We start from the raw sequence: 23598 nt of genomic DNA, 5'->3' as shown, positions 1-23598 counted from the left end.
TATACAAAAATAGTACAACGAGAAAGAATTTACCAAGTTCCATCACCTAAACACAACCTTGATTGATATGCTGGTGTCCTTCCCTGTGGGCTTCTCTGCCAACACAGGGGCGCCTCAGTTTTAACCATGTGCCGTATCACTTAAATACTCAGGCCCTCAACAAAGGTCTTAATGTTTGACTAGCAGACAGCTTGGAGAAGGCAATGGCACCCCACTCCAGTACTCTTGCCTGGAAAATCCCATGGACGGAGGAGCCTGGTGGGCTGCAGTCCATGGGGTCGCACAGAGTCAGATACGACTGAAGCGACTTCACTTTCACGCACTGGAGAAGGAAATGGCAACCCACTCCAGTGTTCTTGCCTGGAGAATCCCAGGGATGGGGTCGCACAGAGTCGGACACTACGGAAGCGACTTAGCAGCAGCAGACAGCTCACTGTGTGAAGAGCTTATAAACTAGACTAGCTCCAGGTAGCCTTGAAATGACCAGCCGGGTGCTAAGTGCCCCATCCGTCTCCGTAGCACCTTTACACCCAGGTCTATACCACCCACACCCTGAAACGCTCCCCAGGGCCTGCACCGGGGCTACTCACCGTAACCGGTCACCTCCCCCTCCCAACAGGTCAAGGTCCTACGCTTCGTAACTACTTGTCAATGAAAAATCAAAAACAATCTTCTCCTGTATTTAGTACTCCATACTCATTTTTTTTAGAAATAGAATGACTAGACTATTAATATTTTCACAAATTAGGATGCATATTGCCACACTGAATTTACTATCCTCTTACCAGCAATGAGGTTTTCCCAAAACGTTTGCTAAATTCATACTACTTTGAATCATTAAGCACCCATATCCTTTGCACAGGCCACAGAGTGACTTGAAGTCACTGAAGTCATTTTTTATCTCTTTATTAATTTTCCTCCTAAAGGGAATACACCCTCCCACTGTGCTACACAACCTGTTCAACTGTTGAGCGTTTAAGTCCCTGGGACCATACGATGTTATTTAAAGTAAAACGATTTCTGGGTAACCACAGTGTATTTGGAAAGCTGCTTTCGTAATGAAAACACACACTGTCAGTGGAGTGGCCTTGCTAACCCAGCCTAACCCAGGGTTACCCATGCTCACCCTCAGGCTCCCCTGCGCCCCTCGCTGTTCCTCTGAGCTGTGACTGAGGCATCTGGCTTTCTTGCTCTGGCCAGAGTGACCATCACCCTTGCAACTGGGTCATAGCTCATCACTGCTGTGTCAATTCCAATGCTTCTATTTCAGCTTCTATTTTCTTCAACATTGGCGGGGAAACAGATTTTCGTAAAAGACTAAAAACCCTGCAGGCTGTGGAGGCCGTTGACAGTCTGGGTTTGATCTGATCTTCAGACTGGGGTCACAGAAGCAGTCAACAGAGATGGTTGTTCTAGTTTTGAATTACGAATTATGTTGTAATAAAAGAAATTGCTATTTATCTTGGTAATAAAACTGAGTTTAACTTTTTCCAATACATACAAAAAAACCTTCAAGGGATATTCCTTAACTTTACCACATTAAGTTTCTTGTTCTCTCTCCCTGCATATACGTATCAACATATGCGTGTGTATGTACATATATATTTTTCTAACCATTTGAATGAATTTTAGACAAGACGTCCTTTTACCTCCAAATACAGCAAGTATTTCTCAAAAGAAAGGATGTTCTCTTACCACCACCATAGTAAAACTGCAACGGTTATACCCTGGTACAATCTATTCACATTTTCGATATTAAAGTGTGGGGATAAAGTATTTTTTCCCAGGTGCTTAAGGTGTGCTTGGGGGACCTGTCATTGTACTTATATAAGGCAGCTGGGAGCTAAGTCTTGATCTGCTGAGTCGCGTCTTCTCTTCACTGTTCCCTCTTCCTTACCAGCATCGGCCCTGTAACCCTCTTCAGAAAGAACATGGAACAGAGCAGGACCGCGTCTGTGCCTCCTTCAACTGGGCCAAGCACCCCGGCACACAGAGGTGGGGGCGGTGCTCCATGACACCCCAAGAGGCACAGGCGGCAAGAACAGCAGGGTTTACATCGATCCTATTAAACAAGTACCTTTCCGGTCATTGGAGAGGCCGCGGTTCCGTTGCTGACATTCTTCCGGACATGGTCCGGAACCACGCCGGGGCGGCTGGAAAGGGAGGCAGTCCTGGAGATGGAGCCCTCGGGACTCTTCTTAGAGCCTGGAATCCTGTCAAAGGGACAGAAGGAGGCAGGGACTGCCTTACTGAAGCTGCAGAGGCTTGACCCAAAGTGAGCGAGAGAAGGAATCAGAATACCAAAGTCAAGTTGGTAAATACCAAAGTCAAAATACCCCCAAGTCAGTACAATTTCATGGAGGGGCAAGCAGGGAGTTCCCTGGTGGCCCAGTGGTTAAGATTCCAGGCTTTCACAGCCATGGCCTGGGTTCAATCCCTGGTCTGGGAACTGAGTCCCTCAAGCCGAGTGGCACGGCCCCCCCCAAAAAAAGCAGTGGGGACCAAGCAAAGGCAGACCACGAGAACTTACTACATAGCTCTGGATTCCGCTCAATATGAGCAGAGAGCAAATTACGCGAGAGCTCTTCCAAAACTAGACTCTCAGTTTATCAACGCCATCCCGAAGCAGCAGAGCACTGCCCTTCGCCTTGTTCTCATCCTCCGGGTGGCGACCACCAGTCCCAGAAAGAAGCACCTCCCGAGGCCTCCACCCTCTGATGGCCCACTTCCCTGCCCACCACGACCACTCCCCGCAAAGAGGACGCGGTGGGGTGAGCCGATATCTAGATGGAGCACAGCTATTCGGGGGCAATAATGTAAAATGCCAGATGGCCTTCCCATTTATGTGCCGAGTCACTTCCATGTGGGGCAGACGGACTGCACTCAGTCCGACCTTCCCTCGGGCTCTGACTCAGCAGCCAGGCAGACGTGGTCTAAGCGTCCTTCCCGGTGGCCGCGCTCTGTTACCCCTGACTGGCCGGAGGACAGCTGTACGTCCTTCAGATTTCTCGGTTACTTTCACGCAGGAAAAGGCCAAGGAGGCCTGTCAGGTCGAGAGTGGGGTGTGGGCTCTGGGGGAAAGGGGTGGGGTGGGAGTCGGTTACCGCAGGTAGAAGAGGACGTAGGCCTGCTGGTTCAGAACCACCTTGATGTTGCTGGCGTGGACCAAGGAGTCGTTCATCTGGTACCACTGTCCATTGCTTGCCTGAAGCAGCAGAGGGTGAGGACGAAAACCAATGGTCAACACTTCTGTGAGGCTTACTTATAACAAGCGAAGGACAAGCCTTTTAACTGCCACATATATCCGAGTTTGAGTTAGCAAATGCTGCCGTTCAGTCGCCTAGACGGGTCTGACTCCTGGTGGCCCCGGGGACGGCAGCATGCCAGGCTTCCCTGTCCTTCACTGTTCCCGGAGTTTGTTCCAACTTACGCCCATAAAGCTGGTGATGCTGTCTTTCCCAGCATCAAGGTCTTTTCCAATGATTTCACATGAAAATACCAAATAGCTACCTCTGAATGTGCCCCCACAAGTGTGCTGGAGACCCCCCCTTCCTTCCTGGCACCCCCAAAGATGCGAGCTTTCCCTCCTGAAGGCTCTTTTCGAAGGTCTGCTTGGCAAAGCCTCTCCCACCAACATCTGGCCTTCTGAGACTTCTTCAGGGGTCTAAGAACAGGGTACCGAAAGCAGCCCCCCTCGTGTCTCACTGCTAGGCCGTCAAAAGTGGGGCCGATCCGAGTGGGACAGGTCAGAAGGACGCCTTTGTGCTCCATGAAGAAGCAGCAATAGGACCTGGACGTAACACAAAGCAGGGCCACTTCCCGGAGTATAATGAGGGCCCACCTGGAGGTGTGCAAACAGGCTCTGCCAACCTGCCTCTCCTCACCCCCCGGCCAGGAGGCAGCGCATACACCACCCCTGCAGCAGCCAGATGCCGACACCAGAGCCACTGACCTTCACATAGCAGTAATAGTGCCCGGCATGGCAGCTGTAGCCCGAGTGGACGAGGACAGCATACAGCCCGTACATGACAGGCTCGCCACTGCTCTGGGACATGTACGGGCGGATGTTCAGGAACTCTGGGTAGCCCACATCCTGTTGGAAGAGCCAAGGAACAGGAAATTACAATTCATCAGTGAGAGTAAGGGTCAACTCGCCCTCCCAATCAGTGGGTCTTGAACTATGTGGGGCGACAGGCATGCAAGGCTGAGGCAGGAGCCTCCTCTGGTCAGTGATTTAAAAAGAAAGCAGAAAACACATCCTTTTTAAGGGAGTTTCTCTGAGAAACTCTTACTTTATTGTCCTGTCAAGCGATTTACGGTCTCCTGTCTTGGCCGTACGCCCAGACTGGTTCTCTTGCTACCTGGGTCCCACGTGCAGAAGGAGGAGAGCTGTTAGTTCTCCCTCCCGCCCCCAAGCAGAAGACTTTGAGGGGAGGGCAGGGGACAGGGCAGGGACCCAGGGCTTCAGAAAAACAGGCTGACCCCATATGGGCAATTGCAACAGCAGGTTAAAATTTTAATGGATCAGAACAAAGGTCATGCCAAAGTTTATTTCAGGAATGAACAATCTTTTGTAAGCAAATACTATCAGAAGTGAGCCTTGAACGACAAGGGTATAATGTACTGCGATTACTGCCTGTGCTCATATGGACTTTTTTAAAAAACGAGGCACAATTTACGTGGAATGAAACAGGTAGCTCTTTGAGGAGCTTACAGTCTGCTGAGTTCTGACCCATCTCCACTGATGGTAACCCACGCTCCATTCTAGAGACAGACACGGACCCAGAAAATCCTCTCTCCAGTGAATGCCCCCATCCTGCCTGTTTCGAGCCCACGGCCAGTGGTTAGTGCTGCCTGTTCCTGGGATTCGCAGGAACAGTCGGTACCTATTTGTGTTTGGCTTCTTTAGATCAACAGAATGTCATGCTATTCATCAACATGTCTTTTCTCATCTACTGCTTAAAGGCAAACATACCCAGTAGGCTCAGGAGCCCCAGTCCAGTCTTGCCGGACACAGGGCCAAAATCAAACAGACCAGTGTCTCTCAAACTGTGTTCTAACAGCAAACTGGTTCCAGGAGGTGTTATGGAGAAACGTGAGCTCCTCTGGGCAGAAGCAATGAGACCTCGTTTAGCACTGATCATCTCCCCGATTTCCTAGAGCCTCGCATGGCGAAGCGCAATGTGAACACGTGAGTGTCAGTAAAATGGAGGAATGAGTGATGCCCTCAATAACTGAGTCTAAGAAACTCTTCATAATAAATTCCCCTGGGAGATTCAAAATGCAACACAGCTTAATAAAGGCTCTGAGAAGGCCTTCAATCAAAAACAACTGTTTTAGGGGCTTCCCTGGTGGCTCAGTGGTAAAGAATCTGCCTGCCAATGCAGGGGACATGGCTCAATCCCTGCTCTGGGAAGATTCCCATGCCACGGAGCAACTAAGCCCATGTGCCCCACCTACTGAGCCTGTGCTCTAGAGCCCAAGAACCTCAACTACTGAGCCCGCGTGCCGCAACTTGTGAAGCCCAAGAGAAGCCACTGCAATGAGAAGTCCGAGCACCGCAACCAAAGAGTAGCCCCTACTCCCTGCAACTAGAGAAAAGCCCAAGCAGCCGCAAGACTCAGCTTAGCCAAAATAAACAAAACAAAAAAAAAGAATTATTTTCATGTTGGGTGGCGTTTCCCAAGCTCAGCTGAACACAGAATATCTTTCAGGGTACCATGCAACCATCCTGCAGAACAGCAGTTTGGGAAATGCTGACCTAAACAAGCCCCTACCACCACCAGTGAGGACACTGAAGCTGAGACAAGCACCTTGCCCGAAATCACACAGCTAGGCTCCACCAACTGAGAACAGGTCTTCGGAGCCTTATAAAACAAGGCACCATCTACTACACCAGCACTCTGCAGAAGCTTTTTCCTCTACACGCCACAGAGAAGCGCAGCATGGAGCTGCACCTGCTCTGGGGCAAACACGACTCGGGAGATGGGAGCTACACAGAGCAGCCGTCATCACCTTGGTTCTTAAGGCCACCTGGACCCTCCATTGCAGGAACACCCCAAGCACAAGCAGAGTCTGGGGGGAAAAAAGACATTCTTGAACTTGACTGCCTAACAATCGTTTAGGGATTTTTGCAGAAATGCAGGCTCTTGGGCCCTGGCTTCCAGAGACTTGAATCCACTCTCTCTAAAACAGAGCCTGGAATCTGAATTTTAAAAAGGCCGACCATGAGGTCCAGGGCACTGGCTTGAGGGCTCACCTTGGTGATCTTCCCCCCACTGAAGTTGGCAAAGCGCTTGAGCGAGAGCGTCAGGACGTTGGATGTCCGGTGGATGGTGAACCGCTTGCTGGCTGGAACCTTCTTTTTGCATCTGCGAGGAAGGGGAGAAGAAGAGCTATTGGCCTGTGCTCTGAGGACTCCTGTCCTCACACAGGGTTAGCATCAGAACATCAGGACCTGCTTTTTAAAAAATTTTTATTTATTTGGCTGCATCGGGTCTTAGGGGCAGCAAGTGGGAGCTTTCGTTGTGGTGCAAGGATGATGCTCTGGTTGTGACACAAGGGCTTAGTTGCTCCCAGGCACGTGGGAATCTTAGTTCCCCGACCAGGGATGGAACCCCCGTCCCTTGCACTGCAAGGCAGATTCTTAACCACTGGACCAGGAAGTCTCCTGAGACCTGCTCTTTAACAAGGAGTCTTCTTGAATGAGAAGAAATAGTCGTGGTTGTCCTAGCTGCCACTCACGTGGCACTTAACTCTGCACCCCTAAAAATCAAATCAACGTCACTTACGGAAAGGAAAGCAACAACAGGACAAGGACTAGAAAAAAGGTGAAGATTCTAACACAAAAACGAAGCACTTTTCCCACCGGGAGACTAAGTCAGATGCATGGAAAAATAACGGGGCTAACACAGGAAAAAACAAATTCAAGCAGATGTGGCCAAGAGATAAACAGGCAGGCAGGAAATCACCGAAAGCAAAGCCAGAAGAAGAGGAAATGAAGGGGGAGAAGAGAGAGGCTAAAGTGAACAGCGTCTAGAGCTGAGGGGCGTGAACTGAGAGGGACAAAAAGCAGGGTTCTGGCACAGAATCATAAACCTAAGAAAACACAGGGAGGGAAACCTTCTTTAGTGATTATGGCTTTTAATGACCTGGATATAAGGTAACATACCCATACCCTGAGACTAGACAACCCTAAAGAAAAGAAGGTTAGAGTCACGTCTGCTGAAATAAAAAAATGACCTGGATGTAAGGTAACACACTCACAGAGACTGAACAACCCTAAAGAGAAGAAGGTCAGAGTCATGTCTGCTGAAATGGAAAAGTCCCGAGGACCACTCAAGTCCAAACCGGAAGCTGCAGAGCATGGCTCATGGAGGCAGCAGGATGGCCTCCACATGCAATCACCCCACTTCTGGGCCTCAGTTCTTCTTCCTGTGGAATGGAGTAACAACAGGCCCTGCCTCACACGCGCGTGCACGTGAGCCCCTCAGAACAGAGAGCAGCCTGGGGTAAGTGCCACATGAGTGGCAGCTAGGACAGCCACAATTATTTCTTCATCTGTGCTGTTTCAAGGCTTTTAGTTTTAAGACATATTACACCACTCAAGACCGTGGACAGTGGTCAAGAGTTCCCTGGCAGTCCAGTGGTTATGACTCGGCGTTGTCACTGCTGTGGCCTGACTCAACCCCTACTCGGGGAACCGAGATGCCACAAGCCACGAGGCTTGGCCAGAGAGAGAACGTGGACGGCCGCCGCCTGCGGGGGCGAGGGAGGGACGGCACCTGGGTCAGGTTAGGTGACGTGTTTTACCTTGCAGGCTGGCTTGATCTTTTTGGCCACGATCAAACCGAAACTTACTTTGCACACATATAGGCATTCTCTCCGCTCAGGACATCTGGTTTCACAAAAAGTTCCAGAGCACGCACGATGTTTGCAGCTTGCTGAGAAGGACAGAAACAGGGAGTACAGTGAACAGCGGAAGAAAAAGGCTGACTCCAGAAATGCCAAATGTAAGGTCTTTTTCATGCTGAGGCAGCAGATCACGGCACCTCACTTGCCTAAGAACTGGCCTGCTCGCTGCCGCCTTCTGGGAGTCAGAGCATCCCATCACAGGCAACAGGGAGCCAGGCTGCTACTCCTTCTCTGTGGACCGGGATCACAGCCCCAGGGGTTTATCACGGCCGCGTGGGTCTGATCCAAACCTCAAGCTGAGGTGAGCTCGGCTCCGGCAGCCTCAGAGCGGGGACAGAGGAAGGCCGCTCGGAATTGTGCGCCCTCTGTGTGGAAGCTCCCCGCACCATGCAGGCCTCCCTGCTCAAGCCCTGCACGTGGTGGGGTCGCTATTCACATCTGAGGGCACAAACTTTTTTTTAACCCCTTTTTTTTCGGAGAAAGAAAAAAAGGAACACAGAGGAAGATGGCTAAGACGAAACACACAAGAATGGAGGATTCCAAGTATCTCTTTCCTGATCTACCTGGATCACATGCCCTGATCGGTTTTCCTGTTTTGGGTTTTCTGCCCTCTGGCCTCCCCATCCTAACGTAAATGAACATCGACCAGCATGAGGTGTGTACCCGGATTTCCAGCGCCACATCCAAGTAGGGGTCGTAGGTGTCTGAGACGCTCTTGCACATGGAGCACTTCACTGCGAGAGAACAAGGGAATGGTGGGGTGGGTGCAGGGCCCCGGGCCACCACCCCCAGGTCGCCCAGGTTTTCAAGTCTGAGAACTGGAGGCACACTCCCAGCTCCCCAAGATCCCGGGACAGGAAGTGCTCAGGAGGAGAGGAGGGCAAACCCTGAGATGCCTGGCTGGCCTGGCCAGGGGCACTCACCCCCACCCCAAGGGCAGCAGCCACGTCTGATTAACTACAGAGTCCAAGGAAGAGCAACACCAGCGTGTCTACAGACTCTGGACTCTGCTCCTCCAAACCCCTTCCCAGGAAGGCTGTAGGCAGGGCTGGGGGGCACAGAGCAGGCTGGAGGCCTCGGGGGCCTGGCGGGTCAGCCTGGGCACCGACACGAAGCGTTTCGGGTTAATACTCTAACCCCGGCCAGAAGGGACACAGGACGTTTCTCCACTTACCCCGAGATCGGAGGTAGCCTCCAAAAATCTGATGGACCAGGGTTGTAGCCTGCGTCTGACGATCCAACCTGGAGAAAGGCCACGGCCTTCAGGTGGAGGACAAGGGGCCGAGAAACAGGCGGGCACCCCACCAGGCCCCATCCCATCACCTACTCAGCGGCAGCTCCGCCTGGAGATCTCCCCTAGAGCAGCCACCTCCCGTGGGACGCCCTCCTGCCCTCTCAGCAGGCGGCCTCACCTCCCACTGGGAGCAAGAGGCCCGATGAGCCTGCAGGCCAACCCTGCCTCAGTGCTCCCTGCTTCCGCTCCAGCTCTGCCCTCAGTCCCGCGTGGGCACCACACTTTCTGGAGGCTGCACGCGTGCTGCTAACCCTGCTCCTCTCTCTGTAGGCGGCCCCTTCCCGCCTCCTGCAGAGCGAGCCAGGGCGCCCTGGTCTCAGCCTCCCGTCCAGGCCACGTGACTGTTTATGGCTGTGCTGCCCACACATGGGCAGCTGGCCAAGGAGTACAGCCCAGAACACACGGGGGCCAACACGGGGCCAGCAGACTTCTGCTCTGCAAAACTAGGAAACGAAAAGCAACTGCCACCGTCTGTCACCAGCACTCATCAGAGGAGGGACATCATCGGTCCAAAGATCGGCAAGGACATAACTTCAGACACACCCAGACCCTCTGGGTGGGATGCCCCCAAGACAACAGGATCCGTCAGGACAGGAGCCCGGAGGACCACACAGGGACATACTCTCAGCCCAGCCGGGATGCAGGGATAGCGCAGACATTCAACTACCCAGAAGCAGGACAGCAGAGCCAGACCAAGAAGCTATCCGAGACGCTGCCACTGAGCGTTCCACCCGAGACTGAGGTGGGGAGGAAACGGGAGGAACTACGGACTGAGGCCTGTGCGGCACCTCCCCTGAGGGGAGGCTCCTGGGAGTCCTGGCAGCCGGACGTGCTCCCCGGGGGCAGCAGGGGCAGACAGGCTCCTTGCGGGGAGCGGGAGGCAGGGCAAGGGGAAAAAGGAGTGTCCTGAACAAGAAGCAAACAAACAAAAGATACCAAGGCCACACCCCTTCTCAGTCCGGATAAGAGCCACCCACCCCCAGCGTGCGCTTCACTGCGCGGCCAGAAGGGGGAGCCCGAAGTAAGAACCAGGCCAATCGCCAAATCCTCATTAGCATCTGAAAGTTAGGGGGCTGCCAGTACAAAATAAGAACCAGCCCCTGGGGGCAGTGCCAAAACCCCGGGGTGAACTGAAGACCCCAAACGAGCGCATGGGGAGATGGAAGACCACTGTGAACAAGCCTTAAAACCAACATGACCAAAAGGAGAGAAAGTTCACTCAACTCGGAAAAGAAATGAGGATTGAACTTCGAGGTGCCCGTGGGGGAGGGACTGAGGGGCACGGGAAAGGGGAGGGCGGGAAGGCTGTGTGTGTGTGAGTGTGAGTGTGGCAGGGACAGCTGAGATGCGAGACCACCAACAGCCCAACACCCAGAAAGGGAACCGTACGATCAAATACATAAACCAGAATACAAGAAACACTCCCAGGAATTAAAGGGAAAAGGGACCTCTAACACCAGCAAAAGCAATGCCAGCTTGTTTTCCCGAGGGGAGGGTTACTTCCCAGCCAGGGCGAGGTCACCGAAGACAGGTGGCTTCACCGGGAGACACGTCAGGTTCAACTCCATCAGTCTCATCCTCCGAAACAGAGGTTTCCCATCCTCACGGCTACAACTCAACTTAACCTTCCTGAAGGGCGTTCCAGACATGACTCCTCAGCCATACTTCAGAGTCCAGCACTCAGTTCCATTCCAAGCCCAGGCAGCAGCACTTCCTGCCTGTTTTCTCTCAAGTGAACCCACAAACCCAGGAATGATACAAAAACATTCTTGCAGCAGCTGTTTCACAAAAGGGAACACTGGTCTATGCACCCAAATTTGGGCGGAGCGAACCTCAAAAATCATCATCTCCTTACCCTTGAGTTTTCCTGCAGACTTTCAAGTTCTTGCCTAAAGATTACACTTCCCACTGCCCCATCCTCGGGACTGAAATGACAAGGCAGTTTTAAAAAGATGGGGAGAGCCCCTGTCAGTAGAAGGTCCTTGGAGAGATCTATTAGAGCATGTCCCTCTGCAAGCTGCTGGGAGAGACGCCGCCACCTGACCTGCAGCAGGAGAGGCCCTTTCTGGGGAAGCGGTGGGTCCGCTGTGGATGCTCAGGGGTCCAGTGTGGATGTCCACAGAGGCAGCATGGGGGGAGGGCAGCACGTACTTGGCACAGCCGCTCAGGCAGGCCTTCTGCATGGCGTCGATGGTATACCGCAGAAACTCATGTGCATCTTCCTGGTTCCCAAAGCGGAAGTGCCGGGCGATCTCTAAGGAGGGAAGGAAGACGCGTCAGGCCAGCTGAGAAGAGCCCCCGCCTTCTCTTCGCATGTCCCATTCCCGCTGGTCTTGTGGCCATCTCTTAGCGGACCCAGGACTAAACCCAAGTGAGGAAATGGAGCCCTGCGTGACGCCCTATGTCCCAGGCACCTCCCTGATGGCAGTTATCTTCCCAGTGAGACCCTCTACAGGTAACAGAAAGCACGAATGGACACCAAGCAGTAAGGATATGAGCTCCGCTAATTAATTAAGCTGGCTTTTCAGGAGCCAATACAGACCATGGCAGATCACCACCATGTCGGCCCAATACAACACACACAGGCTTCAAAAAGCCAATGGGTGGGCCTCCCTGGTGGTCCAGTGGTTAGAAATCTGCCAACACAGGGGACACAGGTTCAATCCCTGGCCCAGAAAGACCCAACGTACCATGGGCAACTAAGCCCATGCACCGCAGCAACTGAGCCCGAGTGCAGAGCCTGCAGGCCCCAACCACGGCGGCGCGTGTGCCCCAGAGCCTGGCTCAGCAACGAGAAGCCACTCCAAGGAGAAGCCCACACGCCGCAGAGCCTGCAGGCCCCAGCTACGGTGGCGCGTGCGCCCCAGAGCCCGGCTCAGCAACGAGAAGCCACTCCAAGGAGAAGCCCACATGCCGCAACCAGAGAGTAGCTCCCACTTGCCACAACTTGAGAAAACCTGCGAGCGGCAACGAAGACCCAGTGCAGCCCAATAAATACATAAATACATGAAATAACACAACAGCAACAAAACTAAGGACCCACCTCTGCCAAGCAAAACAGAAACCTGACTTTCACAACACATGGACCCTGGCTCCTCAGACGCTGAGAAGAGGTCTCGCAGCACTTCCTCACCTAGCTCCCCACCCGAAACACACAGCCCCTGGCCTGGCCAACCCGCAGGATCCTGGGGGAAGGGGCCGGGGGTGGGGGTCGCCACTGGCTGACATGGACTGCCCCATGTCCATCCAACCCCAGGGCCGGCTTTAGTCTGCTCCACTCTGTGCACGAGGCCTCCAGGCTCGAGCCTACTCCCGCCTCCTGCCCTCCGCCAGCACCCCTGGCAATGCCGCCCTCCCCAGGAGGAAGCCGCTCTTACTTCGCAGGTCCCGGATGAAGGACACGGGCTTGATGGCGTTGCCACTGTTGGCGAAGGCCTGGATGATGTGGTTCTGCATGACGCACAGCATGCAGAAGCTGCCCTGGTGACCTGCGGGCGTGGACACGCGGTCACGGTAGGGCCCTGGGAGTTCCCAGGAGAGCTGACGACACAGCCTCCTGGCTGGCAGAAAGCAGAGCCCCCCAGCCCGCCCAAGCCCTGCAAGGCTGGCGGCACCTGGGAACCCATCTCTCCGTGAGACCCAGCCCACGGAGTGTGAGCTGCCAAGCTCGGTTTAGAACGTGTCCTCTGACCTGCAAATCGCATCACATGGTCAATGACAGAGAACATTTCGGGCTTCCTGACAGACACCCCCTTCACTCGCTCTTCACCGTGGAACCTCTGGTCTGCTGCCCCCAGGAGACATCTGGGCTCAGCCAGCTCCGGGGAGACCCCAGGCACCTGCTCCCTCCCAGTCTACCTGCCCGACTCTGCGGCTCTGCTGCCCCAGGGGACACCTACATGGAGGCGGGACCAGTTGTTGCTGACCAGATGGTGCCCCCTAGGCTGGGCCAGCCCCCTTCTGGGATAAACTATTTGTTCCCCCAGGCATTAGGCTAGACAGTGCTATACTTCTGTGCGTGTGTGTGCTCAGTCGTGTCTGACTCTTTGTGACCCCCTGGACTGTACGTAGCCCACTCCTCCATCCACGGGATTTCCCAGTCAAGAATACTGAAGTGGGTGACCATTTCTTCTTCCAGAGGCTCTTCTTGGCTCAGGGAGTGAACCTGCGTCTCTTCCATCTCCTGCACTGGCAGGCAGATCCTAGCTACGCTTCTAATTATGAACTATCTTAAATACAAAGAGAAGAGCAAAGACGACACCCCATTTTAGGTGATTTGTAAGGCAAGCACAGGTGTGACAGCTGAACTCCCCTCTCAGCCTCTCACACCCCCGCGCCCCACGTCCTCCATCTGTCCCTTGACCTCTGGCAGCAGGGACCGCTGACAGGTCAGTGCTGTTCCCAGTCATGGATTCACCCTACTCCACACGTGGCACTCACCAGCGCACTGCAGCTGCATGTTTAAGCTCGCTTTCTATGAACTGTACCAAGCTGCCTTTTAGCCCTCCCTCCAGACCGCAGTCCACCCACACAGTCCCCTACTCACTCACGTCAACCCCTCCCTCTTGCTACAGTCACAACGCTGGGGTGAATGGTCCCGTACCCACCTCCTGTATGCCTGAGGGTTTCTCTAAGGCACACACCTACAAGATACACTTCTGGGCCCAAAGGCAAGCACATCCCTAGTTCTTCAAGATACTGTAACCTCAAATATAGGGCATGTCCTTCCCAAACAGATCCGACCAGGGATCAAACCTGGGCCCTTGGCACTGAAAGCTCAGAATCCTAACCACTGGACTGCCGAGGAATTCCCCCCAATTTCCAATCTGTCTATGACTTCTGCTGCAGGAATATCATTTTCAACCAAGGAGAGCGTCACTCCCTCCTGCCTCCTGCGTCACTGCTCTGGCCGGGACCAGCACATCAAACATCAAACGCAAGCGCCCAGAGCAGCCCTCCTTGCTTCTCTCCTTACTTTAAAAATGTACTTCTGGTATTTTCCTAATTGGAATGTTTTGTAGTTTTTGCAAGACACCTTTTATAAACATTAGTAAAAATTCTTTCTGTTGCTACTGTGCTGAGTTTTCTTTTAATCATAATTTTTTTGGGGGGACATCTATTTCCAAGTGCCCTTTCTCTCTTAATCTATTAATTAAGTGACAGCAACTAAGGTAGCAAAACTTAATCTATTAATTAAGTGACAGCAACTAAGGTAGCAAAACTAACAGTCACGTACATAGAACCTGAGGCTTCCCTGGCGGCTCAGACGTTAAAGAATCTGCCTGCAACTCGGAAGACTGGGGTTCGATCCCTGGGTTGGAAAAGTCCCCTCGAAAAGGAAATGGGCTATCTGCTCTAGTATTCTTGCTTGGAGAATCCCATGGACAGAGGAGCCTGGCAGGCTACAGTCCATGAGGTCGCAGAGAGTTGGACACGAGTGAGACACTAACACTTTCATGTAGAACTTACTGTGTGCCAAGGGCTATTCTAAGCACTGTATGTGATTCACTGAAGTTTTATAAAAACACTACGAAGGCGATATTATTATTAGTTTGCAGATGGGGGACCAGTCAGGTGACTTCCAAGGACACAGCCACTGGGTGGCAGAGCCAGGACGTAAGCCAGGCCGGCCGGCCTCGGGGTGCTCCCGCAGCTGCTGTGCTCCGCTCGCTCCACAGTCACACGTGGAGACTGCCTGACGTCAGAACATCCCCACGTTTCTAGCATGAGCACAAGCTGCTCACAGTGGTTACAAGACTCCTGAATTTGCTGGTACTTTACCTAGAATTTTTACATATCTATTCACGAATGAGATGGAACTTTAATTTTTCTCGTATTGTGCTGGTTTAATTTTGTTACCCAAATCAAGAGAACCCCACTGAATGAGCTAGGAAGTTTCTCTCTTTTTCTTTTACTCTGGAAGAGGTTGTGAAGCATTGAAATGATCTGTTTCTTAAAAGTTTCAGTAAAACTCATTCACTAACTGTCTCAGCCTGGTGTTTTCTTCATGGGGAAAAAAGTTAACCACTGATTTAATTTTGTTAACGGTTGAAAGGTTAGTCAGACTTTCTGTTCTGTTCTGTTTGGCGAAGTTATCCTTTCTTTCATCTTTAGTTTACTGATATTCAATTTCCACTTTGGAGAACATTTTATGATGCACGAAAAATGGTGCTACTATAATGGATGTGATAACTGAACGTACGTATTTTGGAGGTGTTTTCCAAAAGCCCTTTCTGCTGTCTAGGTGATTACTTTCAGATCAGTTTAGAGACTGTTACTCTACCTGGATTCTCTTCCACTGCCCATCCTGCGGCCGGCACACCTCAAATTTACAATTTATCAGTCACTACGTAGCATGAACCTGACTCCCAAATCTGACCCAGGCTAAGAATGGCAGCACCAGGAGAACACGGGTTTGTCCAAATAAGGGAAAGTCTGGTCCTGAGCACCCACAGCGGCCCCGCGGCAAGGACACGCTCAGAGCCGCGCATGTGCAACAGACCCCCCAGCCCCGCGCTCACTCACAGCCCCGCGTGTGCTCCTTGGAGAGCAGGTAGTTGGCCAGGGGCGGCGTGTAGGTCAAGCACTGCACGGTGGAGTTGAGGAAGCAGGTGTTGCCGAGGTTGTGCAGGCCAGCGCCCACGCGGTACACACGCCCCCAGCGCAGTGACAGCCGCTCCACCGGGAAGAGCACCTTCTGGGGCGCGGGGACCCCGTCGCTGCAGCTCTCGTAGGCGTGCTCGCTGCCTGGAGTGGGGGGACAGGATAGAGGAGAGCCTGATGTCCGAGCCCCAACACAGTCCACAGGCGCAAGCTCAGGAGGCGGCATCTGGGGGTACCTGGGTCCCCACTCCAGAGCGCAGGAGGAAGCTTGTGACCCCACAGCTCTCCTCGACGGCCTTGGCCTGGAGCCCCAGAGCCCCTCTGTGCACGAGCTTTTGCGGACAGCTGGAGTCAGCACGCCCTGGCGCTGACCCCACCCACGTTGCCTTCTAGTTTCCAAGCCCTGCTCCTGAACCTCTCGAGACAGAGCTCGCTCTCACCAACCCTGTTCTGTTACTCCTGCGGCTAAAACCTACTGGCCCCACGCCCGACCCTCACAGCTGACCACACTGTTGTTTCTGTTCCCACTACTGGTCAGTGTTTTGTCCCTCTGCCTGTCAGCACACGGCTGGGCCCTCTCGGCACCACCCTCTGCGTCTGTACCCTGTCTCCGGGCCGGTGGTTCATCTCCGCTCCGGTGGCACCTGGCTCCCTCTGTCCTGGGGTTCAGCAGCACATATTTGCTTTTCAGTGACTCCAGCTGGTAGGAGAAACTCTTGCTGGCCGGCTCAAACTCCAGCTTCTGCAGAAGGACCTTCTTGGCAGAGGCGGCCAAAAGCTTCCCCAGATCCCCATCGTCAGCCGAATCCCTGCGGCCAGGCTTGAGGGCTTCCTTCAGCTTGTCCACAATGGGCATGGTGCATCACTGGGGGACGAGAACACAGAGCAGCGGGTAAGCAGGCCCCGGGAGCAGAGCATCCCTCCTCTGACAACCCCTCCTGGGCCTTAGGGATGGGTCCCTTCTCTGACAACCCCCTCCTGAGCCTTAGGGATGGGTCCCACCATGAAAGCAGCTCTGGATCAGCCGCCGATCCTACAGAGCAAGCGGAAGACACAAGACCGCTCAGACACAGCAGCATCCACCCCTCTCTTCTCAAAACAGACACAGTGCCTCCGCCAACAGCGCTAAATAGACAGACCTCCCTGAGGAGGTCAGACTACCCTCTTCATGTCATCTCTTCAAGAAGTAGCATGGAGTAGGCACTTCCCTGGTGGGCCAGTGATGAATCTGCCTGCCAATGCAGGGGACACGGCTTTGATCCCTGGTCCAGGAAGATCTCACACTCCTCGGGGCAACTAAGCCCCTATGCCAAAACCACTGAGCCTGTGTGACGCAACTATTAGCTTGGTGCAAAAGTAATCGCGGTTTTGCATTGTTGCACTTTGCGGTTTGATACTGGAAATACACTCTTACATAAATGTGATTATGCTATACATCATTTTAATGCATATTTCTCGCTTTCTGTTTTTTTTTTTGCTAATGAACTAAATTATTTGCTATTTTACATTTAGACTATAGAAATGTTAGACAAAAAGCAAAATCGAGCCTTTTTTTATTCACATTCAAAGTGGGTCATAAAGCAGTGGGGACAATTTGCAACATCAACAATGCATTTGGCTCAACTGCTAACGGATGTACAGCGCAGTGGTGGTTCAAGAAGCTTTGCAAAGGAGACGAGAGCCAGGATGATAAGGAGAGCAGTGGCCGGCCGGTGGAAGGTGACGATGACCAATTAAGAGCCATCAACAAAGCTGCTCCTCTCACAACTACACAAGAAGCTGCCTAAGAGCTCAACGTTTCAGCATCTGAAGCAAACTGGAAAGGTGAAAAAGGCTCAGACGGTGGGTGCCTCATGAGCTGACTGGAAAAAAAATGTCATTTTGAAGTGTCATCTTCTCTTATTCTACACAACAAACCATTTCTTGATTGGATTGCGAAGTGCAACGAAAAGTGGATTTTCTATGACAACCAGCAACCATCAGCTCAGTGGTTGGACCAAGAAAAAGCTTCAAAGCACTTCCCAAATTCAAACTTGCACCAAAAAGAGGTCATGGTCACTGGTGGTCTGTTGCTGGGTCTGATCCACCACAGCTTTCTGAATCCCAGTGAAACCATTACATCTGACAAGTATGCTCAGCAAGTCGATGAGATGCACCAAAAACAGCAATGCCTGCAGCTATCACTGGTATAACAGAAAGGGCCCAATTCTTCTCCATGACAATGCCCGACCACATGTCGCACAACCAACGCTTCAAGAGTTGAACGAACTGGGCTACAAAGTTTTGCCTCATCCACCACATTCACCTGACCTCTCGCCAACTGACTACCACTTCTTCAAGCATCATGACGACTTTTTGCAGGGAAGACGTTTTCGCAACCAGCAGGAGGCAGAAACTGCTTTCCAAGAGTTCGCTGAATCCGGAAGCAAGGATTTTTTATGCTACAGGAATAAACAAACTTACCTCTCATCAGCAAAAATGTGTTGATTGTAAGGGTTCCTATTTTGATTAATAAAGACGTGGTTAAGCCTAGTTATAATGATTTATAATTCACGGTCCGAAACTGCAATTACTTCTGTACCAACCTAACACTAAGCCCACGCACTGCAACAACCGAAGGCCGTAAGCCTAGAGCCTGTGCTCCGCAATAAGAGAAGGCACTGCAATGAGAAGCCCACGCTGCAACTAGAGAGCAGCCCCCGCTTGTGTGACTAGAGAAAACTGCATGCAGCAACGAAAAGTAAAATACATACACAAAATTTAAATAAAAAGAAGGAAATATCATCGAGTGACTCTGGACATCACGCCTGGTGTAATCTCCCTCAAAGGGCGGCCACGTGGGCTAACATCTGCTCAAAACCAGGGAAATGCTAACCTTGCAAGACACTCTGGTCACACACACAAATCCACGTAATAAAGGAATTCCCAAGGTGAGTGAGATAAGAGTGAGTGTGTGTGTTCAGACCCACAGTCTTCAAAACCAAGAAGGCCATGAGCCTTAAGGGGCCACCAAACACAAGAGAGGAGGCTGGTCCAAACTGGGATGCGCTGCAAGTGTAAAACACGTGGACTTCGAAGTCTGCAAAGTAAAACGTCTCAGTAATTTTAAGACTGGTCATAAGCCAAAGTGTACTTTTTATTTTATTCGTTTATCTACGGCTGCTCCGCGTCTTCTTTGTTGTCCCCGGACTTCCTCTAGTTGTGGCGAGCAGGAGCTACGCTCTAGTTGCGAGGCACGGGCTTCGCACTGCACCGGCTTCTCCTGCTGCAGAGCACAGGCTCTAGGCGCTCGGGTTTCAGTAGTTGTGGCTCGTGGGCGCTAGAGCGCTGGCTCCACAGTTGTGGCACACCGGCCTAGCTGCTCTGCAGCACTGGGGATCTTCCCAGACCAGAGATCGAACCCATGTCCCCCACACTGGCGGGCTGATTCTTAACCACCAGACCACCAGGGAAGCCCTGAAATGATCATATTTTACGTATACTGGGTTAAATAAAATTCATCCCACCTGCTTCATTTTCTAACGTGGCCAATGTAAAACCCGATGATACCTGTTGCTTGCGTTATCGGATAGCGCTTGTGCAGGCTATCTTTTTTAAAAGTGAGAGAGAAGACAAATGATAGTAACAGGACCAGAAAAGTATACCCAAGATGCGGAAGCTTGAGGCGGTGGAGCAGGCAGGGGCGTGGCGGCAGCCTAGACTCCGGAATGCCTGTGTTATTCCATCTTGGATTAGCTATAAACTCCAGGGAAAAAAATCACTGTGACTGCCAGAGCCTATTCTTTATAAAATAGGAATAAGAACAGCATTAAAGGTGCCTGTGAGGTTAATGGGGAGACACACACTGGGTAAGAGCTGAGTACTAGCTGAGGAACCGCAGTGTAACAAACCAGAAACCCCCAACACCCCTGACCGCTACACGTGGACCTACCACTTTTCCTTCCCATCCACTACCTCTCAACCATCTGGCCAAAGCTCAAGGACTATTTGAGTCACAATTAGATAAGAGGTTCCTTATATAACTCACTCCCATCAGAAAAAAAGATGACTTCCTTGGGTATGTGGTCTGTGGCCAGACCCAGGAGACCCAACTGATCAGGTGGACCCAAAATTCTGCTGGAGTGAAAAGACTCCCTCCAGAACCTCTGATGAAATCACCCAGATTTAAGTTATGGGGCACCTAATTCTGTATATGGATCAAATTTCTTTTTCTATAAAAATTTCTATAGAGAACAGAAATGTAAAAACATTATTTAAAAAAAAAAGCAAGCAAGCACAAGTTCTTTGACATGAAAAAAAATAAAAGAAGCTTTCCTAAGAACTATCTAAGAGAGCCCACCAAACTGAACAATGGCTGCTGGATCACTAGCGGGCTTACCTGGGGTGTCTGAACTCTGGAGTGCTGTTCCTGCAGCGTGGGGTCAGATGCTTGGCCGGAGTAGGTAGGCAGGGTGCTGGGCCCTCAAAATCACGTGCTTCCCAGCTTTGGGCCCGTTAAATCATCAGAGCTGCAAGCGTGTTGTCCGGAAGGGGTGGCAGAATCTGTGGGATGAAAGCGCACCAGATGAAGCCACCTCTCTTCCCAACATCTCACCAGCCCTCCTCCGTGGATGTCAAGCAGGAAGGCCAACCATCTTCCAGTAACAGTCAGCATTAAGGCAGAAGGAATAGGGATAGTGCGAGACACAGGAAGAGCGGAGGACAGCTGAGCTAACTAGCTGCAAACGATTTTGATGGATACAATACGAAAACCCTGCCCTCCACTAGAGACCCTAACCTTCATGCCAGCGACAAGCCCAATGAACAAATATCTCCCCCACACTCACTAGTCAACTCCAATCTTCACTGCATTTGCAAAGAGTAGGAGATAATAGATAATCATCTCCAACTTTCAGTTTTCATGAGCCAGTAAGATTTCAAAAAAAAAGAAAAGCGAACGTGCAATGACAGTTGCCAAATTTTCACTCTAGCTAAGTCTGTGGGTTTTTTCCTGAATTACCAACCACAATCACTATGATTACAGAAAATTAAGGTACTTAAAAACTTTTTACTGTGAAAACATTCATATACAATGTAGAGAGAACAGCACAGGGAACCGCCATGATCCCCTTATTCAGCTTCAATAATTACTGGGTGGGATCAGGCAATTCCTCTCCTGTCCCCATTACTTCACAGCAAGTTTTAGGTACTACACCATGTCTGATGTCCATAAATAAAAGCATATTAACTCAAAAAAAAAGACACAATGAACACGATCTCAGAATGAAGTCAATGTGTAAAGATTTTTCTCATGAAAACATCCTACAATGTCCCTCTTCTTGTCAACATCCTGTATCGCTGAGGACTGTCATGAGCAGAGACATGGGTTCGGGAAACTCTTGAAGCTAGAGGATAAGCAGAACTTGGGAGATTTAACATTTCATTTGAGATAAACAACTCAGAGAACGCCTATCCTACAGAGCCCACTCCTCAATGTGTAGTCAAGAGACTTTGAACAAATCGAATTTTTCCAGTTTTGACAGAAAGGTGCAACCTCTACATCACCAATCCCACCCAAAACATTAAGCAACAACCTACAAATGATTTCTCTCCAAGGTGCAGCCACCTTGAGAAAAATGCTCTTGTAATACACCATCAAAAGGCCTCTGATGTACACACCTGGTAACACACTCTTCAAAACTCTGCAGGATGCTCTTTCCAGCCCACGTTTCCCACTGTCCAGGAACGGCTCATACTTAGGCTCGTACTTTTCCGTGCACATTTCTACTTCTACTCAAACAGAGCTTTCTCCATCGCCATTCAAACACATTTTCTCTCCCTCCTCCCTGTAAATGCACTTTTCCAGCATAAAATGCGCTCAAGACTCACAGGGTCAACCACGTGCTGGCGGGGAGGAGTCCCAGAGGCTGGGGCCTCCCTGAGGCCTCTGCAGCAAAGCCAGCTCCGGGCCCCAGCCAGGAAAGAGCAAACTGAATGTCCGTCTCCCCGGAGACCTGATTCTCCACCTCCCTTACAGACGGTGGACTGAGGCAGGATCAGGATGTTTTTCCTCTCTTCCATCTTTATTTTAGGAGGCTGCTCTAGCTCCGGGAACCCCAGGGGAGACCCAATACTACCAGACCAAAGAAATGGGTATTTTAAAAACTCACCATCTTGAATCCACCCCTTCACCATAACCATGAGGAACATTATTCTCTCCAGGAGTGAACCTTCCCACATTTCTCACAAATAAGATAAAGGAATAAGACATCAGCCCGGCTGCCAAATCGAATGCCCTCCCTCTGATTCTAACTTAAGCCACTCCAGAGAAAATCTGAACCCTGGATAAATGATGTTTCTGTCCGTAACGACCTGCCCGACACCGTCACAGGCTGCTGCCTCCTGGCCTGCCTGGGCTCCTGATCGGGCCAGCTCTCCCCTGCACCGTGGGTCGCTCTGGAAGTGCAGGAAAGAGCAGAGAGCAGACCTGGGGCAGCCCGGACGGAGGGCACACTTCCTGGGCCTCCCCGTGGACTCCCGAGCCCTCGGGGACTGCGCAGCCCTAGGGCCTCCCCAGAACTCCTCGTGGACAGGCATTTAGGGTCCGCTCCATGGGCCCCAGAGCCCCTGGCGTACGCACGCCCCAGGGCCTCCCCGTGGACCCCGGAGCCCCTCGCGGACTGCGCAGCTCTGAGGACCCGTGGACCTCCAAGCCCCGCGCAAACACCCATGTCTCCCCACGAGTGTCCACGGGTGCGCCCCGCGTCGGGCGGCAAACTCCCGGGGGAAGTCCCACAGCCAGACTGCGCGCCCCCCCAACCTGGTCCCAGCTTACCCGGCCCTCAGCCGGCCCGGCTACAGGCCAGCGGCGTTGGCGTCTACTCGGCACGGGCCCCGCACACGCACCATCCGGGTCTCCGGCGCCTCACACACGTGTCACGGCGACTCTTAAAGCAGACGCGGCGTGAGGCCCGCGCGGCGGAACCCCGAGAGGCCCCCGGCGGCTTTAAGAGGCGGTGCTATCTTCCGCCCTAGCCCCTGGGTCCGCCCACAGCCGCTTGACGCTCCCAATACGTCACCTCCCCTATCTCGCGGCCCCGCCAGCCTACGCGATGACGTAAGCACGCAGAGTCGGAGGCGCCCCACTCTCTAGGCCGGTACCTGGCAAGTTCTCGCAGGGCACGTGAAGTGACTGCTTCCGGGTCCGGCGCTCGGGGCGTTCCTTGGGCTGCGTCTCGAGGGCCGCTCATTTTCGCCTGCGGTCTCGGCGGTGGCGTGGGGCGGGCGCTTCGTCGCACCCTTCAGGGCATTTAGTGACCGAGACACCGATCGGGCGATAAGAGGGTAGCAGGCCCAGTAAAGCCCGAGAGCGGACCGAGAGATCTTGGGATGAAGGGGTCGGGAGTGATGGCATTTGACCTTCGCCGTGTTCCGGGCCCTGATCAATTTCCTGACCCCGCTCCCTTGCTTCATTTCAGAACCGTCATCCCGTGACAACTGCGTTAAGGTTGTGGTTGAATGTTTGCAAACACGTTTCTCTTTTTCGTATTTTAAAAAATCCTTTTCACCTGAATCCTCTTGGTTGCCACCCATCCTGGTCTCCAGGGCAGGTGGAGGTAGTGTGATCCTAGGCCTGACCTCCAAATACTTAACAGAAGCAAAGGAATATTGTTACTCCACAGTAAACGACTTTTTCCAAAAGGCAGCGCTGGAGTACTCAACCCAATCTGCTGTGTCTTTGGGAGACAAATGTGAAAGGCAGGATGGATGATACCGGGTGAAGCAACTAGAAGCCTTGAGCTAGTAGT

The 23598-nt window shown here is 52.2% G+C and overlaps 1 protein-coding gene across 2 annotated transcripts in view; it reads right to left on the bottom strand.

The window, feature by feature from the left end:
* USP36 (ubiquitin specific peptidase 36) overlaps positions 1-22701 on the bottom strand; it is a 32434-nt gene extending 9733 nt beyond the window's left edge. Inside the window, exons 1-13 of one of the 2 annotated variants that reach the window (XM_002696155.6) lie at positions 22626-22701; positions 20190-20353; positions 16415-16676; positions 15734-15955; positions 12586-12696; positions 11360-11462; positions 9089-9156; positions 8578-8648; positions 7861-7943; positions 6260-6371; positions 3953-4093; positions 3105-3205; positions 2078-2213 (exon numbers count right to left, since the gene is read on the bottom strand). In XM_002696155.6, coding sequence (XP_002696201.1) covers positions 2078-2213; positions 3105-3205; positions 3953-4093; positions 6260-6371; positions 7861-7943; positions 8578-8648; positions 9089-9156; positions 11360-11462; positions 12586-12696; positions 15734-15955; positions 16415-16667 — 1401 coding nt within the window. In that variant the 5' untranslated portion in view covers positions 16668-16676; positions 20190-20353; positions 22626-22701. Of the gene's footprint in view, positions 1-2077; positions 2214-3104; positions 3206-3952; positions 4094-6259; positions 6372-7860; positions 7944-8577; positions 8649-9088; positions 9157-11359; positions 11463-12585; positions 12697-15733; positions 15956-16414; positions 16677-20189; positions 20354-22625 lie in introns of those variants that run through there. The other variant, XM_024981000.2, reaches the window with a different exon arrangement.
* Positions 22702-23598: the final 897 nt, after the last annotated feature.

Source organism: Bos taurus, chromosome 19, assembly GCF_002263795.3.
Source record: "Bos taurus isolate L1 Dominette 01449 registration number 42190680 breed Hereford chromosome 19, ARS-UCD2.0, whole genome shotgun sequence".
Classification (NCBI taxonomy): Eukaryota; Metazoa; Chordata; class Mammalia; order Artiodactyla; family Bovidae; genus Bos; species Bos taurus.
Note: the sequence above shows the minus strand (reverse complement) of the source record. Positions and strands in the feature narration are given on the sequence as shown.